The sequence below is a fragment of the Grammomys surdaster genome, unplaced genomic scaffold, assembly GCF_004785775.1.
Source record: "Grammomys surdaster isolate TR1022 unplaced genomic scaffold, NIH_TR_1.0 190, whole genome shotgun sequence".
Classification (NCBI taxonomy): domain Eukaryota; kingdom Metazoa; phylum Chordata; class Mammalia; order Rodentia; family Muridae; genus Grammomys; species Grammomys surdaster.
Genome location: NW_021604635.1, coordinates 2356423 through 2376282, shown reverse-complemented (window position 1 = coordinate 2376282; position 19860 = coordinate 2356423). Strand labels below are relative to the sequence as shown.

The 19860-nt window shown below is 44.4% G+C and overlaps 1 protein-coding gene across 1 annotated transcript in view; it reads right to left on the bottom strand.

The window, feature by feature from the left end:
- The window catches only part of Cep57l1 (centrosomal protein 57 like 1), a 62776-nt gene that overhangs the window by 12316 nt on the left and 30600 nt on the right, over positions 1-19860 (bottom strand). Inside the window, 4 exon segments of the mRNA XM_028769008.1 lie at positions 862-978; positions 10093-10214; positions 12077-12256; positions 14764-14914. Coding sequence (XP_028624841.1) covers positions 862-978; positions 10093-10214; positions 12077-12256; positions 14764-14914 — 570 coding nt within the window.

Here is a 19860-nt window from a genome sequence, read left to right as displayed (position 1 = left end):
ACACTCTACACTATATACACACGCACACTGTATACCTTACACATGCACACACTCTATACTATATACACACGCACTGTATACCTTACACACACACACACCCTATACCTTACACATGTACACTCTATACGATATACACACACACACTGTATACCTTATACATGCACACACTACACCTTACACACATGCACACTCTATACTTAATACACTCGTGTACTCTATATCTTACCCATGCACACATGCCATACCTTACACATGCACACATTCTATACCTTACACATGCACACTCTATTCTTTATACACACGCACTGTATACCTTACACATGCACACACTCTATACGTCATACACGCACATACTCTATACCTTACACATGCACACTCTATACTTTATACATACATGCATACTCTATAACTTATGCCCATATATTATGTTTGTGTGGTTCAGAACAGGGACCATGACAGAAGTGTCAAAGGGAGAGACTTCTGGGTATTGGGCCATAAGAGGGCCTACAAAGAGGAGAAGAGCTCCTGGAACAATTCTGTGAAATGAGAAGGTCTTGGGGGAGGAGGAAAGGGACGTAGGATAGGTGTAACCATATGCAGGAAAGGCTACCTTCTACTATACTTTGGGTCATATGCCTGCTGAATAGAAATGTTCCATCATCTTAGAAGCCAAACTCATCCTTTGGTATCGGAAGGCAAGCTCACTCATGCCCTGACAGAATACACTGTCTCCATGGGCGGGATTTACCCGGATTACTGAGTTGGACGTGAGCTGCCCTCATCTTTGACTCTTGGTTCACATACAATGGCAGCTTTGCTTCGCTCCTGGCACCGTAGCTGCAGAGACAAGCAGAGACTTACCTCCGCAGTCTGCTGAGTCGCCGTCAGTCTCAAGCACTCTTTTTCTAAGACATGGAGCTTTTCAAGCTTAGCGTGAAGCTTCATCTGATCTTGTTCTTTTTCCTTTTGAAGCTGGGCCTGGAGAAGAAAAAAAACCAAATTCTAAATTTGGCAAGTGATGCCAGTGGATCAAGAATAACATAATTTCTGAGAAATCAAAACATGACATAAATCGGCTGCTAGAAGCATGTACACACATGTATATATATTAGGTACTTTTGAGCAGAAAACAAGAAAATCAAATCCTTTTAAGGAGCCACTGTAAGAGGTGATGGACATGTTGCTGACTTAGCACTGGCAGAATAAATTCCTCTTTGTGTCTTTCTACAACACTGGCATTAGGGAAAATATCACCACAAAGCTTACAGTAAAGACATGAGGTGTGTGTGATTCATAGGTGACCAAGCTGATCACTGCCCCAGGTTCCCTGACTCAACAGAGAAGAACAGCAAGGAAAGAAAACATGATGAACGTCACCCATGCACACACACGTACACTGTTTTACAGGACTGTTTATCACAACATCATGAGGACGGCTGACGAGGGGGGAGGGAGACCAGTACACGCTTTCCGGTGAACATAAAACGGCTCTGAATGGGAAAGCCACTAAGTAAGGCAAACGGAAAAGCATGCAGGAAGAGAGTGGCTTTGGAGACCACTTCCCAGTCTTGGCATCTCAAAGAAGAGATGGGAGTAAGACAGAATGCCGGCTGGAAGAATAAAGGCTAAAAATGGTCCAAATGTAATGTAAAATAGATTAACAGTGTCCAGGAATGGAGTACTGGGAAGAGAATTCTGGGTGCTTGTGAGAAAACTCCAAGAGAACAAGAGTCTTGTGACCTCAGTTTCTTCAAAGCATGGAAGTGTTCTTGTGTTGTTTTAGTGCTCCTCCCAGGTGCAGCGGGCAGGAGCGAGCCTACTCCATACTGCTTGCTGCTGTTAATTCAGTTAAATGTTTAAACCGTCCTTCATGTGCCTCTATGGAAATAGGTTTTTGCTTGTCCTTGGGATTATAGACACAGCTTGAACTCATGAGAACTTTACTCAAGTGACCTTGCATAAGCCTCGGAGTGTAAGTCCTCTGATGCTCTGAATAGAGCTGGCTCCTGCATGCGACTTTAGTTGCCTTCATTTGTTGCAGTTCTCAACCTTTTTAAAGCCTTAATATAGTCCCTCATGTTCTGGTAACCCCCAAACATAAAATGTCGTTGCTACTTCACAACTGTAATCTTCTGCTTTTACGAATCATAATGTAAATATCTGATATACAGGATATCTGATATGTGACTCTAGTAATCACAGACCACAGGTTGAGGACCAGTGAACTGGCTCCATCCCCCAGGCCCCCACCCATAGAGCGGTAAACAGTGTATCAAGTATCAGACTCCTAAAAACCAGTAATAAAGAGGAAATCTTACCAGCATCCTGAGAAACAGAAACGTACCACAGACAGAGAAACGGAAGTAAGCATGGCCATAGACACAGGAAAGCTGAAGGTAACTCACACAATATCTTTAAAGTGCTGAAAATTTAAGGTTGGACCTTGTGATACACTCCTGTGATCATAGCACACAAAATGCTGAGGCAGGAGGATCATCCTGAGCCAGAGGCCAACCTAGGCAGTACAGCGAGGTCAAGCTAGCCTGCACTCTAGAGACTCATCTCAAAACAAACAAAAACAACAAAGTAACAATAATCCATACACAGGGCAAGAGAGACCGCTCAGAGGGTAGGGGCTTGCTGCTCAATCCTGGAACCACAAAAGAAGCCGAGGACGGTGGCGTGCGTCTGTAAGCAGAAGCAAGAGACTGTATGGAAACTCACGGGCCAGCCAGCACGGAATACGCAGTTCAGCTGCACAGACAATGAGGCAGACCCGGCCTCAAAGCAAAGCAGGAGAGAACAGACTTCTGAAATGTGTGCCTTCACGTGCCCCGACATCACACACACGCACCTCTACACACACACATACACAACTGACAAAAGTATAAAATCCATAGGCTAGAATTCCATATCTAGCAAAACCATCACTCACAATATGGATGAAATAAAGGGTTCTCCAGGTAAATAAATGCTATGAGACTTTTTGGCGTTATTATTTTTTTCTTCAGACTGAAAGAAAATCTATGCAAAGAAGTGAAAAGCACTGGAGATGTAATAAGTATATACTTCCCTTTGTAAGCTCCCTTAAAGGATAATCAATGATTTACAAGAACCAATAATGAATTATGGGTTGTTTTTATAACATGTAAAAATAAAAGGAAAGCTGTAGTACAAACTGGAGGCACACAGTAGGAAGCTGTAGTACAAACTAGAGGCACACAGTAGGAAGCTGTAGTACAAACTAGAGGCACACAGTAGGAAGGATCTTTCATACTTTAATACCAATTCATGGCAGACAGTGGCAAATTATAGTACCTATGTCTGGAGGAAGAAGAGACAGTAATATTTAAAAAGATAGCACTAGAGCTGGGTGTTGTGAGTCAGCCAGAAACACAAGTCAGCTGGGAGACTGAGAGGGGAGGACTGTGGGTTCAAACCCACCCTGGCACTAGAGTGTGACCTTGCCCCAGAATAAAGAAACAAGTAAAAATAAGTGAGTGGCAGGAGTAACTCAGCAGTAAAGCACTTACCTGGCATGTGTGATGCCCAGGATTGAATTCTGTGCACCACACACACAAGCATGCATGCAGACGAAGAAGCTACTAGTAAGGTCTGAAATTATTTTTAAGTGAATGAAATGAAAATAAACATGACCAAACTCTGTCAGATGCAGTCAAAAAGTAGAGATTTGATAACTTCAGCTACAAAAATAATAGTTCAAAGAATGAAAGGAAACCTCTTGGCAGGAGGTAGATTAGAAACTGCACTGAGTGCCCTGGGACGACTCAGACAACAGAGAAGAGACTACTCCAAAGAGAGCAAGTCCCAGTGGAGGTGGCAGGACAGGGGAGGAGTGCAAACAAGGGCCTGGGGGCACATCCGGGGACCACAGGGCTTCAGCTGTGGCTTTCAAGCAAGGGGAGGGAGACTCTTGAAAGCTACCAATCCATTCGGGGAATCTCTTTGATGGCGATTCCTCTTGTGTGACAGGTCAGCATCAAGGAAGTCCTCTGTCATTCCCCATTTTAGAGCGCTGGGGCATCTCTACCACAGGGGAATCAGTCTTCTGTTTTAGACTGAGCTGTTGTGGGATCTAAAAAACAAGGTCACTTAGGGCAGGGAGGGAGCACCGTGACAGCTCAGTGAGGGGAAGAGCACGGTGAAGGAGGAGGATTTGGATTTAAGATGTTAGGAGTCCAAGCTGCAGAAAGCTGGGCTCTGGCAGGAAAGGATGTGGTGGGTGGAGCTCCACTTCCTGAGGATGAGAACAGACTCCGCTGACTGAGGATAACTGTGGACAACCGGCAGGCCTGAGCTTGAGGGCAGTGGGTACCAGACCTCTGGAGCCACCGATGTACCCTGTGTAAGAACCAGGTGCGGGGCCTACGCCCTCCTTCATCAACTCAGACACTGAGGTACTCTTCTGCTGCTAAACCCTGACACCAAGTACTGCAGGCCAGCAAGAGCGAGCTCTGAGTCCCAGCAGAGTGTGGCACATCTGCACGTCTCTCTCACAGCAGTCCATGTGGAGCAGGGTGAGAGAGCATGGGGACCAGATAGCTCGCAGATTTCAGGGTCTGCTTGCTTCTATTGTGCACCTGTTTGAATTTTCACCTAAACACATGTTAACTTCCTAGCATCCTATGGGTCATTTTCTTACCATTTTCAATTCCGTGTCATTACTCAGTCTGAGGTGTGTTTTTATTTCTCGTTCAGCGGTGCTGTTTTTTCCTCTCAGTGTGACTGAGAATTAAATCCCTAAGGCTGCTCGCTAAGATCCCCAACTAAAACCAGAAGACATCCCATACCGACAGATATGTAAACCACAAGAAGCATAAAAAGGGGAATTCAGCACCTCCAAAGATCAACTAACAAGTCTCAGTAAATGAAACCCTGAACAGAGCATCAAACAAAGCCTGCGGTTACCAAGAGAAAATGCGCAGTGACTTCAAAGAACACAAAGCAGAAAGGCAAAGAAAGGCTATTAATCAGACGTGGGTGAGACAGTAGGAATAAGAAAATCAGAGAAGAAACGGAGATTTAGGGGAGGAAAATGGAAGAAACGCTAGAAATACAAAATCCAATTAGTAGAACTAAAACCACAGGGAGAGCACCAGACACACAGTCCAGCAGAATAAGAATATTAGGAGGGGAAGAAAAGGCAGAGGAAATCCGCACACTTCAATAAAGGCAGCGTGCAAGCACACACACTCAGGAATGACAGGACAGGAACTCAGACTGGATCTCAGGCTCCCTCAGGCCAAAGCACCTGAGATAAAAGCTAATAGCTAATCCTCCTTGCCAACTTGACTGGATGCAAGATTGCCACAGAGACTGTGTCCCTGTGAGGATGTTTGCAGAGAGGTTTAGAGAGGAGAGAAGACCCTCTTATTATTCCGATGGGTGGGGGTCCCAAACTGAATAACAAGGAGAAGGAAGCAGAGCTTCCTGACTGTGGATTCAATGTGACCAGCAGCCTCCCATTCTGGCTTCTGTTAGAAATAAGTTTGGGGTTGAAAAGAAAGAAACCATTCCTGAAGTGTCTGACAAGGCAAACATTAGTCTTCAAAGGTGTGCTGCTCACCAAGCAGAAAAACAAGCACCGGACAGGAGCTGCACTTGGTTTTTATTCTAATTCAGAAGGCGACTGTGTCTTTTGCCCATTGGCTGCGGTCCAACCTCACAGTCTTTTGCAATTGTCTAGTCAGAGAAAAATCAGTGCCCAGGAAATGAAGGAGGAAGGGGTGAGTGACTTTAATCCAAGAATGTAGGAGGACTGTGTAAACAGAGGTTTTAGTGGGTATGTGCGTGGCAGGGTAATTAATATATTCATATAAAAGTTTTTTAAGGAAGAAGAGGCAGAAATAGTCGGCTCTTATTTTCAACACATTTCATCATATTTGGTGGGAAAAACTTATATTCAGTGTTTCTTATCCTACCATGATGGTCTGTACAGTCACGTGTGCGTCCGGGTGCTTGTGTGGGTGTTTGTCCTGGGGAGTGGGGTGCTGCAGTGATTCACCTGACTACACAGGTTCTTAGTGTCTGGAAATGGTTTATGGGAAGAATGTGAAAGCGTTTGGTGCTGTGACTCAGAATCCTGGAATCCGATAATCAGGGCTTAGTGGCCATTTTGGGGAGGTTCAGAAGGCAAGAAAGTGAGGAAACAGATGATACGGTGGTGCCCCAGTTCGTGGAATTCCAAAGAGGACCAGGACTTGATAACAGGAAGTGAGTTAGAGGCGTCAGCACTACAGTCTGGTGATGACTCTGGGCTCACACTGCACATGTCCTGAGGGCTGCCATGAGGCTGAATTCACAAGGAAAGACCAGCTTAGCAGTTAAGAACACTGGCTATTCCTGTAGGACTTGGGTTGTATTCACAGTATGTCATGGCTATTGTTCAGTGCTTTGAGAAAGAGCAAAAAGTCAGCCAGAAAGATATGAAAATGGGCAGTGTAGTCAACACTCGATGCTGCTGCCAAGATGGGGTGGACAGATACTAGCAATGTCAAGGAAAGGTGCTATGAGCGTCAGACCTGAGCCGTGCAAGACAACGCAAGTTCATTTGAACAGGGAGGTTGACCTGGGAAGCCATTAGAAGGGCTCACTGCTTGAACAGAACTGTATACGTACACAGAGCTCACTGGGACTGTGCTCCTTGAGGTTGGACTACAACTTGGGCTGACAGAAGAACTGTGTAATTGTCATCCACACGGTCTTGGTTTCACATAAATGACAGAGCAACACGTGTTAAAGTCAAGGAAACTAAGCAATGAGTGACAGGTTCCAAGTCCCCGCAGGGAGGCTAACAAGGTGAAGTCCACACGGCTGGGACCATGTCAACATCATTGGAGCTGGCGTGGCCTGTCCTCAGGCTGCCCCAGCGGTCAGGCATGCAGCCCAAGGCTGCTGTCGGCCCTGCTGACTTCAGCCTTGCCCTGCTCTGCTCTGCTCTGCTCTCCCCTTGCCATGGCCCGGCCCCACCCCGCTCTTTTCTAAGGGCGATGTGTGCTCTGTATCACTGTATGCTGGACGTATATAAACCTTTGGGATCTTACAGGAGAGACTTGGAACTGTGTTTGGACTGTTAACAGATTGTAGGAACTTACAGAGATGCAGATGAGACTTAGGATGCATGAACTCCAAAGCTATGAGTCAAAGCTCATCTGCACAGCTATCAAGCCTATAAGGAATGTAACTGTGGTAGCCAGTCTTCATTGTCAACTTGATTGGACTTGACATCACCATGGAAACACATTTATATGAGGATTGTTGCCAGATACACTTAAATCAGGAGGGAAGGCCTATCCTGAATATAGGTGGCATCATCCATTGGCTGGGGTCCTAGCGAATAAAAAGGAGAAAGATGCAGAGCACTGGTCCCTCTCTGCTTCCTGATGAAGAACATACAATGTAAGCCGCTGCCTCACAGTCCTGCGGCCAAGCCTTTACTGCCTTGTCAGACTGTCACACTGTGAAACTGTGAGCCCAAATAAACCCCGCCTTTGCTTTACTTGCTTTGGTCAGGCATACTGTACTAGAAATGGAAAAGTATACAGTCAGAGTCATGACAAAATATTCCTCACTATCTAGGGCAAGAAATGGATATCCAATGTGAGAAAGGATTTCCTCCTGTAGTTAGCTCAACAAGGGCCTATGTTTCCTGAAGCTTCCTTCTCATTTCTGCCAGTGAGCCTACCCCATCAGACTGTGAAGTCAAGCTCCCGCAGTGGGATGAGTCGCCATCACCACCTATGGCAGGGATAAAATTCATGTGTGCTGGCCAAAGGGGCTACTGGCTAGTCCAGTTCTGGTTCTAGAGTAAGAACTATTTTTCAAAAAGAAATCACATTGCCCAATTTCATGTTCATTTTTCATGTGTCCCTTTGTGCAGCATTGATATTATTTTCTCCCTAACTTCAAAATAAAAGGCGCACTTAGGAATCCAAACTGGCATCCCCAAAGAAGAGCCTGTCCATATTACAATTAAAAGACCAGAACTACAGAAGAAATGATATTTCAAGCAGCAAGAAAAAAAGGCAACAAAGACAAACACATCAGAATAACATCAAACCTCACAGCCAAAGTCCTAAAAGCCAATAAAGCATGGAGTGATGTATTACAAACCCAAAACATGCTGGGTGGTGGTGGCGCACGCCTTTAATCCCAGCACTTGGGAGGCAGAGGCAGGAGGATTTCTGAGTTCGAGGCCAGCCTGGTCTACAGAGTGAGTTCCAGGACAGCCAGGGCTACACAGAGAGACCCTGTCTCAAAAAACAAAAACAAAAAACAAAACAAAAACAAACAAACAAACAAAAAACCCAAAACATGAAATAATATACTTGACAGGTACAAACTCAAGTCCTTTATGTCCACTTAGACAGAGAAACCCAGCACACAGGACATAAAAACCAACACGAAGTCAGCCTTTACGTTAGCTGGGAGTATGCTTGAGAAGGAAACTATGACAACAGTCCCACCCTCGGGAATTAGGAGGTGGGGCCAGTGGGAGACACTGTCATAGGACCATGGCCTTAGCCTCCACTTCACTGCTCCTGCTTCCTGACGGTATGGGGAGTGTCTTCATTTCCTGTATGACCCTGATAGGACACCACAGGCCCAAAGCAACCACCAGTGGTTCAACAGAAGTAAACACTAAGCACTCACTTACTTACTATTTACTTATTTATGTTTTGAGACATGGTCTCTCCATGTAGTTTTGGAACTCGTTCTGTAGACCAGGCTACCCAGGATCTCATAAAGATTCCCCTGCCTTAGCCTCCAGAGCACCAGGGTTGAACACCTATGTCACCACATCTGACAACCTTTTCACTTTATACTGTGTGGTATGGTTTTAATTTTTAATCACGCTTGAAAACTGCTCAGCTACTACAGTGTCTTTAGTGTGAGGTTGACATCACTGTCCTCTCCACGTTTTCAGCTCCAGTTATACATCCATATAGAGCGTTCTCACTCTGATGTGCTACCTCTTCCTGTTTTCTGAATGTACTGTAATACTGTCCCTTGATTGGTCTGGGGGCCACATGTCCATTTCTTGAATTCTGTCTGCTGACCATCAAGCAGATCTACTAGTTCTAAATTTCATTCTTAGGTATTTTATTCCTTCTCAAATTGGCTTGACCACATTATGGTTTCTAATATGTGACTGAAAATTTCCTCTTCCTCCTCAGCCTCTCTCTCTTTCTTTCTGAGATAGTCTATTTATGTTGTCCAGAGAGGGCTGGAGCGTCTCAGCTCAGTGGTTATCAGTGTTCTAGCTGCACCACCCCCGTTCCTGACTACAGCGAGCACAGAGCTGTCAAGCTGAGGTCTGTCAGACCCACACCTTACTCAGACTAATTGATGGGCGTGTCTATGTGTCCTATGGATGCTGATCCCACTCAGGAGTTCCATCTTCTGCCTGGTTGGTTTGGATTGAAAGTTTCTCAATGTGTTGGAGAAAGGGTTGTGAAAAATCTGAGGTCCCTAAGAACACTGGGAATCCAGAACCACTGTAATTAGTTTTAGGTTTTAGTGTATAACATTTTCTAGGTTGCTCCTACCTGGAACAGGGTTTGACCTGGGTTGTTTACTTTCTTATTCAACTTCACAAAGCCTAATATTTCCCAGGCGTTTTGCTTGATGTTGGCCTTAAACTGACTTCCTGAACCAGAAGGGCAGTTGTCAGAAGAATTGTCTCAACTATGCTACAAAGTCACAAATACCTTCAGAAGAAATAAGCCACAGTGTCAGAAGGAACTTTTGTGATTTAAATCTGCAGAATCTGAAATGGTGGCTGCAAAATGCCTTGTTAGGCCTGTCTGCCTTCTCCTCCCTCCCTTGCCCCTCCTCCACCTCTCACTTCTTTCTTACGCTGCTTCGTAGATTATCTGTTAAGTCTTTCTTGTTTCATTGCAAAAGTGTTGGCCTAAACAGCAGTCCACCACTGCTGTAGGTGACAATCTCCTAGACATACGCTTATCATAGACATATTCTACTATGGTTACAATATGAAATTTTTCCCATATTATATTCTTCAAAGCATAGTAAATTATATTACCATTCCTTAAAGAAAAACATCCTTACCTGCTGTTCTAGGATCATAGTCTTTTCTCGTTCTACATTGAGAACCATTCTCTTTGTATATTCCAATTGCTTCTCTAGAAGAATACAACGAGACTGGGCGGAGCTTAACTGTATGCTTATATCTATGCAAAGACAAAATAATGAGCTAATTAGCTGATTATTACAGAGATCAGAGTCAGTATGTAAACTCGAACCAATGCTAAAAGTGACTTTGTGTGTGCATGGTGTGTGCTGTTATACACATGGTGCAAATGTGTGTGTTTGTGTGTGCACCCGTGTGTACACGTACACAGGCTAGAGGAAGATGTGAAGTGTCTTCCTCTTGCTCTCGCCTTATTCTCCTGAGTCAGGTCTGAAGTGAATCAGCTGGCCAGCAAGCACCGAACATCTGCCTGTCTTTCTCACCAACCCTGAAGCTGCAGGTCTAGGTGCTCACGGCCATGCTCAGGGTTTAAGATGGCTGCTAGAGGTTCTAATGCAGGTCCTCGTTCTGTACAGCTGCACTCTTACTCACCGACTTTAAACAGACTTTTGTGAATGTCTCATTAATTATATATGACTCTATTGACAATATCCCTAAAAAGACAGAAGACATACTTCTAAAAGGAGAAAGGGAGAGAGAGAAAGAGAGAGAGAGAGAGAGAAGAGAAGGAGGAGGAGGACTATGAATGTGGGGGGGTCTGAGAACGACCTATGGGACTCTGTTTCTCTTTCTACTGTTTAGGTCTCAGGAATCAAACTCAGATCATCAGGCAGCAATAACTGCCTTTACCCCGAGACATGGAGCCATTGCACTGGCTCTCTCCTCTTCTCCTTTCTCCTTTTAATGCACACCCGCGCGTGTGGGTATGGGTGTGCGTGTGTGTGAAGGCAGTGTGTGTGGGGGGCAAAGAGTCTCTCCTTATACATCCCTGGTTAGCCTGGAACTCGCTTTGTAGCCAAGCTAGTTAGGAACTCAGAGATCCACCAGCTTCTGCCTCCTTAGTACTGGCTTAAAGGCATGGCTCCCATGCCTGGCTCTCTCCTCTCCTCCTTAAAGGCGTGGCCCCCAGGCCCGGCTCTCTCCTCTCCTCCTACGTGTGGAGGGTCAGCCCAGCCGGTGAGGGTAAGTAACCAACTGTCAATCCCTTCGCTTTAATCAGTCTGGCTTTGTTCAGCTGTCTCCGTTTCTGATTCTCATCCTTCATTCTATTTGCTAGGTGAAACTCAGGCTTTATTTATGTGTGTGAATGCTTTAGAAGGAAAAAAAAAACTCAAAAAAGTTTTGAGGAAAAGTTATACAAGGAATTCACACTCTACATTTCTTATCTAATGTTCTTTTCATAATTTCCATAGAAGTCTCTACCTATGTACTTATCTCTTCTAATTAATTCTGGGTTCCTCAAGTTGAATAAAATTATTTTCCATTCATTTTTATGTTGTTAATTACTACCATTGCTTTACTGTTAATCAAAAACAAGCATTTTAATGATATTTATAGGCTAAGCTGGGTTTTATTATTTTTTCTAAAAATAGTCTAACTTGTAAACACAACTTGCGTAAGTTTCTTTTAATGATGTATTTAAATAATAAATCCTTATGAACTCAGGGCTGGGATGCAGCTCGGTTGACAGAGTGCTCCAGTCCCCTGCACTGCACAGAGTATGGCGGTGACACCTGCAATCCCAGTACTTGGGGCGGAAGCAGGAGAGCAGTAGGGTCTGAAGTGCAAGGGCAAGCTTGGCTACAGCAAGTTCAAGGCCAGCCTGGAGGACACATGAGAGAAACCCCTCCCTCCTAAATGCATTTGAGCTAGGATAATAGATACAATGCAGGGAAGTTCGAAGTTACATTAGTTTCCCACAGATATTAAAATGCCTTGGTCCAAGGCCTCCGGTTTCTATGACAGAAGAGCAGAGATAGTTGAGTCTGCTCAGCTGGGCTTACTGTTTTCACACTGTAAACTCTGGTGACCCCATATGCCTGAGAACCACGGTCCCTTCACCTTTCTTCTGCTTAATCAGCTCCTGGTGTGCCAGGTCCCTCTCGCTGGTCTCCACCTCCAGGGCCTTCTTATACTGCGCTGCTTCTCTGGACAGAAGGTTCAGGTTGTCTTCAGCCTGCGTCCTCTCCAGCTCGAGACGACGAATCTTTTCCTGGAGAGTTTTTAATGCTGAAACAAGTGCTAGTGAAAAGAAATGTGCTCCATGTTTTAAGTGAAACTCTGAAAATTGAGCAACCACAGTAACTTGGGTAACATTCAAAAAGGAGCAGTGTACGTTTGCTAGTAACCAGAAAGTATGTTAGATTGTATAATTATATAAACATATACATACTTACATAAATATATGTATGTATGTTATATATAATAAATTGAATGACAAAAATAACTATATTTACATATCATATAAATAAGTAATAAATGAAAATGATAGTACAAAGGTATACATTTCCTATGGTGTATCTTATAGAAACAATAGTCTACTGCTGGAGCAAGTGACTTCTACGATTGGAGTGCAAGTCCTTCAACTAATGAATACGGTACTTGAGTCCACAGCTGTCCTCACTTCCTGTCCTTCAGTCCTCACCAGTCTTTGCCCCAGGCGTAATATTAAAGACCAGGACCGTGAGGCGGGGCAGCTTTCCATGGAACAGCCAAGTGCTGGGCTAGTGCTCCTGGTAAGAGACTACAAGGGCACACGTTTGCTACTGTCATTTTTACTTAGTTACATCGGTGTCTTCATGATGCAGGTAAATTTAGTTAGCAGTCTTTCAAACGTTATGCTACATTTTCTATTCAGTTGTGATTTCAAATGATCTGAGTGGAATATTAATAATTTAGTTAGTAGTATATTTGCAACACAGTGTGTGCTGGGGATTCTGCTTGCTCTCTGTCTGACACTGGTAGCTGGCCCATTGCTCCGGATTACTCTTTCTTACGGTCTGTAAACACAACAGAGTCCCTCTATTTACTCATACCATGGTGCCGGCTAGTTTCCATCAACTTGACACAAGTCGGAGCCATCTGGGAAGAGAGGATTTAAAAAGAGAAAAAGCCCTCTACCAGGCTGGCCTGTGGTGCATTTTCTGGATTAACAGTTGATGCGCGAGGGCCCGGCTCGCTGCAGGCAGCTCTGCTCCTGAGCTGGGCATCCTGGGTGCTACAAGGAAGCAGGCTGAGCAAGCAGGAGGAGAAGCAGCAGCCTCCTGCTTGAAGTCTGCCTTGGCTTCCCTCAGTGGTGAGTGGAAACAAATCCTTCCTTCACCACGTAGTTTTGTCATGGCGTTTTATCGCAGCAATAGAAATCCCAAGACAGCAACCGTTATTACAGATTTTCTTTGAAGGGTGATAATCAGATCTTATAAAGTAATTTGTAAAGCATAAAATATTTCTGGACTCCTAAGGGATTTTCAAGGACACTGCTGAATACGTGTGAATTCTGTCTGTTGCTTGAGTGTGACGTGACTCCACTGGCATTCTGATTATCTAGGTTAGAAGGGTTCCAACTCTAGATTCTTATCCTAGCTTTCACTGATTATTTATCTACCGTTTTCATTTGTATGTGTACACTGTGTGTATGTTCCATGGTGCGTACACACACACACACACACACACACACACACACACACACACTCACAGAGGTCTGAGGACAACACAGTAGCGCCAGCCCTCCTCTACCATGTGGCTGCTCGGAAGCATTCTTAATTAACTGAGCCATCTCTCTCTCGGGAGTCTCGTGGATTTTTTATTTTATTTCCAAATTGACAAGAAATTTAATAGAAAAGAACTAGTTTATAAATAAGGAGACATTTTGAGAAGTAAGAAGAGATATGCAGAAAGTGCTCCTCAGTTAAAAATATCATCCTTCTGAAGCCATGAAGACTAACATCATAATCCTATGACTAAGATAAAAAAATTGAGAATCATTTTAAGCCTGGCCTGCATGCCTTCTTAGAAAACCTCTCCAGTTCTGCTAACTCCAAAGAGTGTGCTGTCATGGGGCTCTGGGGTGCGAAGGATGTGCAAAGCCTGTAGCATGGCGGCCCAGAGAGTGGGCTCTCTCGTGCCACAGCCTGTGTGGTGGCACCTGCCTGTAAGGCCAGCACTCCAGAGGCTGGACAGGGAGGAAGAAGTATGTTTGAGGTCATCCTGGGCTATAGTGTGAGACCCTGAAAGAAAAAAGTTAAGAAAAAGAAAAACCTAAATAAAAATTTTACTTCATCACTCTACCTATAAGAGTAAAATTTTCTTCTTTATTTGAGGCATGATTTCTCTATTTAGCCCTGGCTGGCCTCAAACTTGCTATGTAGACCAGGCTGCCTCAAAATCACAAAGAGCTACCTGTCTCTACATCTCAAGTGCTGGGATGAAAGACATGTGCTACCACTCCCCTGGCCTTTGACTGTTATTCCTAAAAGACTAGTTTTCTGTTTGCAAAGATACTTTTATTATAATTGTATAATATTTATTAGCTTGTTGCATTAATCTGTAGCTTATAGCTGAAGAAACCAATATTGTTGGGAATGGTGAGTGACCTATGTAGACGCCCAGGCAATGGCAGCAGCCTCGTCGTTAACGGCTGTGTGACAGTATACAATCTACAGTCACAGTGCTTTCTACACAACTGCAGTAAGGCTCCTCCATGCCGTGCGCTGCTCTTGACTTTCTGTAGCCGTTCATATTAGCATTACCTTGGTTGTTTGGACTATTAAACATTTTAGGAGAGTTCCCAGGGTGGTAATTCTGAAGTGCTTCATTCTGTGTGAATGATGGAAGACACGTTCTTTCCGGGGGGTTAAGATAGCTCCCAACCACACTGTGTGATAATTCAGAATCCATTGTCTGTGGGGAAACAAGAGAGACACGGTGTGGTGTCACTAATCTCACCTGAAGAACGTCACACACTGATGACACAGCACACAGCTGTTAGCAACACACTAATAAACTCACAGTTGTACATTTACAAACTTAACTATTACAATGTCAGTTAGGTTAAAGTCAGCAGTAATAAACCGGCTATTTCTTGTGTAAGCAAGGAAGCAAGTGATGTGCAAGTGACAGACACCCATTTCCCCAGGTGTTCCTAAGCTACAAGTATCCCAGTGTGGCAGTAAATCTCCAACCCAAGAAGGCCCGACCAATAAAAACACAACTCAAATAGAAGCACAAACTGCACACCTAGATTGGGCAGAATCACCACTACACTACACTACACTGTTCCCCATCTGTGAGATCCCTGAGAACTTGTGGTTTTTCCAGGCCACGAGCTTCTCCTCCATTGTCCTTCCACCGTCCTCCTTGTCGTCATCCTCCTCCTCTCTTCTCCCCAAAATTCTTCGCTCCACCTCCCCTTCTACTGCCCAATCACCGGCTCTAGACTTTATTCTACAAATTAAGGTGGGCAGAGGGTTCACAGGTCACCTGTGTACAGATTCACTCATCTGCAGCCCCTCCCAGGAAAGAGGAATTAGCATCAAAATACAAGATTGGGGCTAGTCACAACATCCCAGCTACAAAAATATGAGTCTAGGATGTCAAGTGTATACTCAGAGCCAGTACAGGTTTTCAACAGAAGCCATTAACACTAGTCTGGAATAGTACGATTGGACACTAACAGACCAGATGGGTAGCCGAGGGAAGCTTGCATATGTGGAATTCCTGAGGCTAATCCTTGAGTAAAACACACCTCCACTTAATGACTCTCCTACGACTCAACCCCCTTGAACCACTTCATGCTAGCCGGGGCTATTAATTCACAGACGCACTGGATGAGATGAGGTAATATTTGTTAACAAGTACCACTCACTGGCACAATTCTAAACATATCTGAAGAATGCCATTATAAAGATACTATTTTTTTGTTTCTGCATTACATATTTTCTGTGACTTCAGGGCTTTCCTGGTTAAAGAGGCAAAATCTGGCTTCTCTCCATGACTGTACTCCTGAGAAGGGCAAAGGAGATGCTTCTAGAATTTTCTACTGCAGCTTCTAGAATTTTCTACTGCAGCTATTGCCATGACAATCTCATTTTCCTAAGTGAGGCAGGTTTACTGAAATACTTACTGCTCTTTGCTCTTGGGAAACACTCAGGCTCTGCTATACTGCAACAAGCTACCACTTTCTGAGTGTGTCTCCATTCCCTTGGGTATGGCTGTTCAGACTCTGTCTCTCCTGTGAGGGATAATTCTCTCAAAATAGCAAGATACGAAGTTAATCACGGATGGCTGGCTCATCATGCTGGCTCACTATGAACTGGAGTTTACTAGAGTCTCCAGAGCATGTGAGTTCTGAAGACTGGTATGTATCTTTAGACTGAAGGAGGTAGTTGAGACTCTCCTCAAAACACTGGAGTCATTCAGTATATGATTCCCTTCTCAGTTCTTGGTTTGTCCTCCATTAATAGGCTAGAAGAAAAATTATCACAGTTTCTACACAATTTGGAAAATGTAGACTCCTCTGACCCAAGTATAATATATTTCACAAATCAGATTTTGGCACAAATTAAAATATTAGGCATGGTGGCACACTCATTTTATCCCAGCACTTGGAAGGCAGAGGCAGGCAGATCTCTGTGAGTTTGAGGCCAGACTGGCCTACAGAGTGAGTTCTAGGACATCCAGAGCTACACAGAGAAACCCTGTCTCAAAAAAAAGGTCAGGGGAAAGAACACTTACCTACTATGTACAAAGCCTGAGTTTGGTCCCTAGCACCACAGAAACCAGGGCTGTGCTATACCTTTGGAATTCTAGCACTAGGAAGGGGGATGCTGGAGAATAAGGAGTTCAAGGTCACTCTCCGCTACCGGGAGAGTTCAGGGCCAACCTGGGCTACATGAGATCTTGTCTCAAACAATAAGCAACAAAACACATTGGCTTAGGTTTAATGTTAATAAAATGACTACTCAGAAAACTGTCAATAAAGAGACTTGTTTTTAATAAATACATGTCAAGTAGATACAAACAGCAACAAACTATCTGTAGAACGAAAATAAAGAAAAGAAGCACAGAGAGATGGCTGAGGGTGTGGAGGCGTGGTACTTGCTGTGTGAACCTGAATTTAATCCTTGGAACCAAGTGAAGGCACAAGGAGAGAAAAACATCCATAAAGCTACACATACCTGGACTCCCACATCAATAAATAACTTCTTTAAAAGGAAGGTATGACTTTAAGGCACACTTCCAAGGGGATGAGAAGCGGCCTTTCTTCTTTCTCTGTTTTCAGGCTGTCATTAACAGGTCTCCTCTGCAACAGGACTGCTATGAAATGCTATCTCTCAAACACCCTACAGGGCTAGCTAGCTAAGCACACAGAAACCGTGAGCCATGATAACCACCACTGCCCCCCCCTCAACCCCGGGACAGTTGTCTCACTATGTAGCAATGACTGACCTAGAACTGTTATGTAGGTCAGGTTAATTACAGGCAAGCACCATCATGCCCAGCCATCTTTCCTTATAAACTGATGATCTCAGTTATTTGGTCAGCACAACACAATAGGCTATGGTTCACAAGTTCCCACTGTCGTGTGGGTTCTTGCTTAACCGTTATAACCTGCTCCTGGGTTGTAATCAAGTACACACGCCTAGCAACCGTAGGGAGGAAAACTCACTCTGACGGAAGACAAACCACTACAAAGTCTCACCTAAAAGCCAAAACCCTACTTGGTTAGGGAGAGATGTGGCTCTGAACTACATATAGTCAGGTCATTCCAATCCTCTCTAGTGCATGGGACCTGAGGAAAGAGGGAGAGTGAAGGAAGAAAAGCAAGGTGAGGGAGGGAGAGTGGGAAGATTTATAACGGACATAGTCACAAGCATCTCTGTGAGAATTTTCTGAAAACAGCAGAAAAGCGCCTAAGGCGTGATTTTTCTTAGATTTTGTATGGCAAAGGGCTGAGCTACCTAGTGTCACTCAAAGGACTCAATCATAGCTGGGGAGGTGGCTTAGCCATTAATATACTGCTGCTGAAGCGGACAAGAGTTCCTTTCCCAGCACCTACAATGGGCAGCCCATAACCAACTGCCTGTCCCTCTAGCTCCAGAGGGGTCCAACCCTCTGGCCTCTTACATACCTGCATGTATTTGCACATGAGCACGAACACGTGCACACACACACACTTAAAAAATAGTAAATAAGTGAACAACAACACAAAATAGACCCCAGTCTTGAAAGGCACCAAGGAAACCTAGAGAATTCTGTAGATATATGCAAGCAGGAGCAATGTGGGTCTCATTTGTATTAAGACTAGGGAAACCATGGTTACAAGTGGTCTGGAACCACTTGTGACAACTTGTGAACATATAAGACATTATTCAGCACTCCTGAATCTATAGTTAATGTAGCTTGCTTGGCACTGTGGCTCATACCTGTAGGCCTAGACTTGGGGGCAGAGGTAGAAGGGTCAGGAGCTTACGGTCATCCTCAACTAGCAAGTTATGGCTAGAGGCAAACCGGGCATGCACATGCTCGCCTTTGTGTTCTCGTTCTTCTCTCTCTCCCTCCCTACTCCTCCTCCTCCTCCTTCCTCTCTCCCTCTCCCTCTCTTTCCCCCTTTCACCTCAAACTCTGGTGTACGTATTTCTCTGTCTCTACATACATACACTTTAGAAAAGTAAACTTCTAAAATTACAAGTTGCCCAATCCATATGGTGCCATGTCTATTTACATTCTTTTAAAATGTTCATGTTATGCACAGGAGAGCTTTTCCTGCGTGTATGTACGTGCCCCGTGTGGACGCAGTGCCGTCAGAGGCCAGAAGGCGTGCAATCCCCTAGAACTAGAATTACAAATGGCGGGTGCTGGGATCTGAACCCAGGTGGTCCAAGAGAGCACTAGGAAGCACGCTTAACTACTGGGCCGTGCCTTTAGCCCTTCTGCTTACATTCTTTAGGTACATAAGCATGTACAACAAAACCACAAGAAAACCAGAAGTTTTAAGGCATAATCCAAAGGCTTAAAAGAGTCAAAAGAGTATTTTTGAATATCTTTTATTCGTATGTATGTATGTATGTATGTATGTATGTATGTATGTATGTATGTATGTGTATCTGTGGGTGCCTTCAGAGACCAGAAGAAGGGATAGCATCTGTGGAGACAGACACACAGATGGCTGTCTGCAGCCTGATGTGGGTGCTAGGAAGCAAACTTGAGTCTTCTGCAGTAGGATTGTGACTTTTAAGTCAGTGCAGGCTATGCATCAAGACCCTACCACAAGAGGAAAACAAAAAAAGCCATCAACAGATTTCTTCTCAGTAGCTTAGAATTTGATTTTATAAGACACAATTTGTGTTTATGGGGCTGGAGAGATGGTTCAGCAGTTTCCAGAGGACCTGGGTTGAGGAAATTTCCCAGCTGTTACTGCTTTTCTATTGCTTCTCTGTGGGATGGTAAACCATGACAGGAAGCTTGGTCAGGTAGAGTGGGTCTGAGACCCAGAGACTTGGTGGGCACAGATTCCTGGCCTCACATGTCACACTCACCACATAAGGAAGTGTGGCCTGTGGTCATGTAGGCACAGGGCAGAGTTCTCCATGCTAGTGAGGTAACTAGAGGCCCCGGGGGCTTAGCCAATCAGCTTCCTTTCCCAGACATTGCTCCCTGAAATAGGTATTTAATCTCAGGTCCACCCTGAGAAGTTGGTACAGTACAGTATGCATCCATTTTCCTTGATGAACAGTCAATGAACAGTTTAGAACAATGGGGAGCCATGGAGAAGGCATTTGATATCAAGCTGCAGCTTAATTCTCCTATAGAAGGCCTCTCTGTGCTTCCAGCTACAACCACCAAAA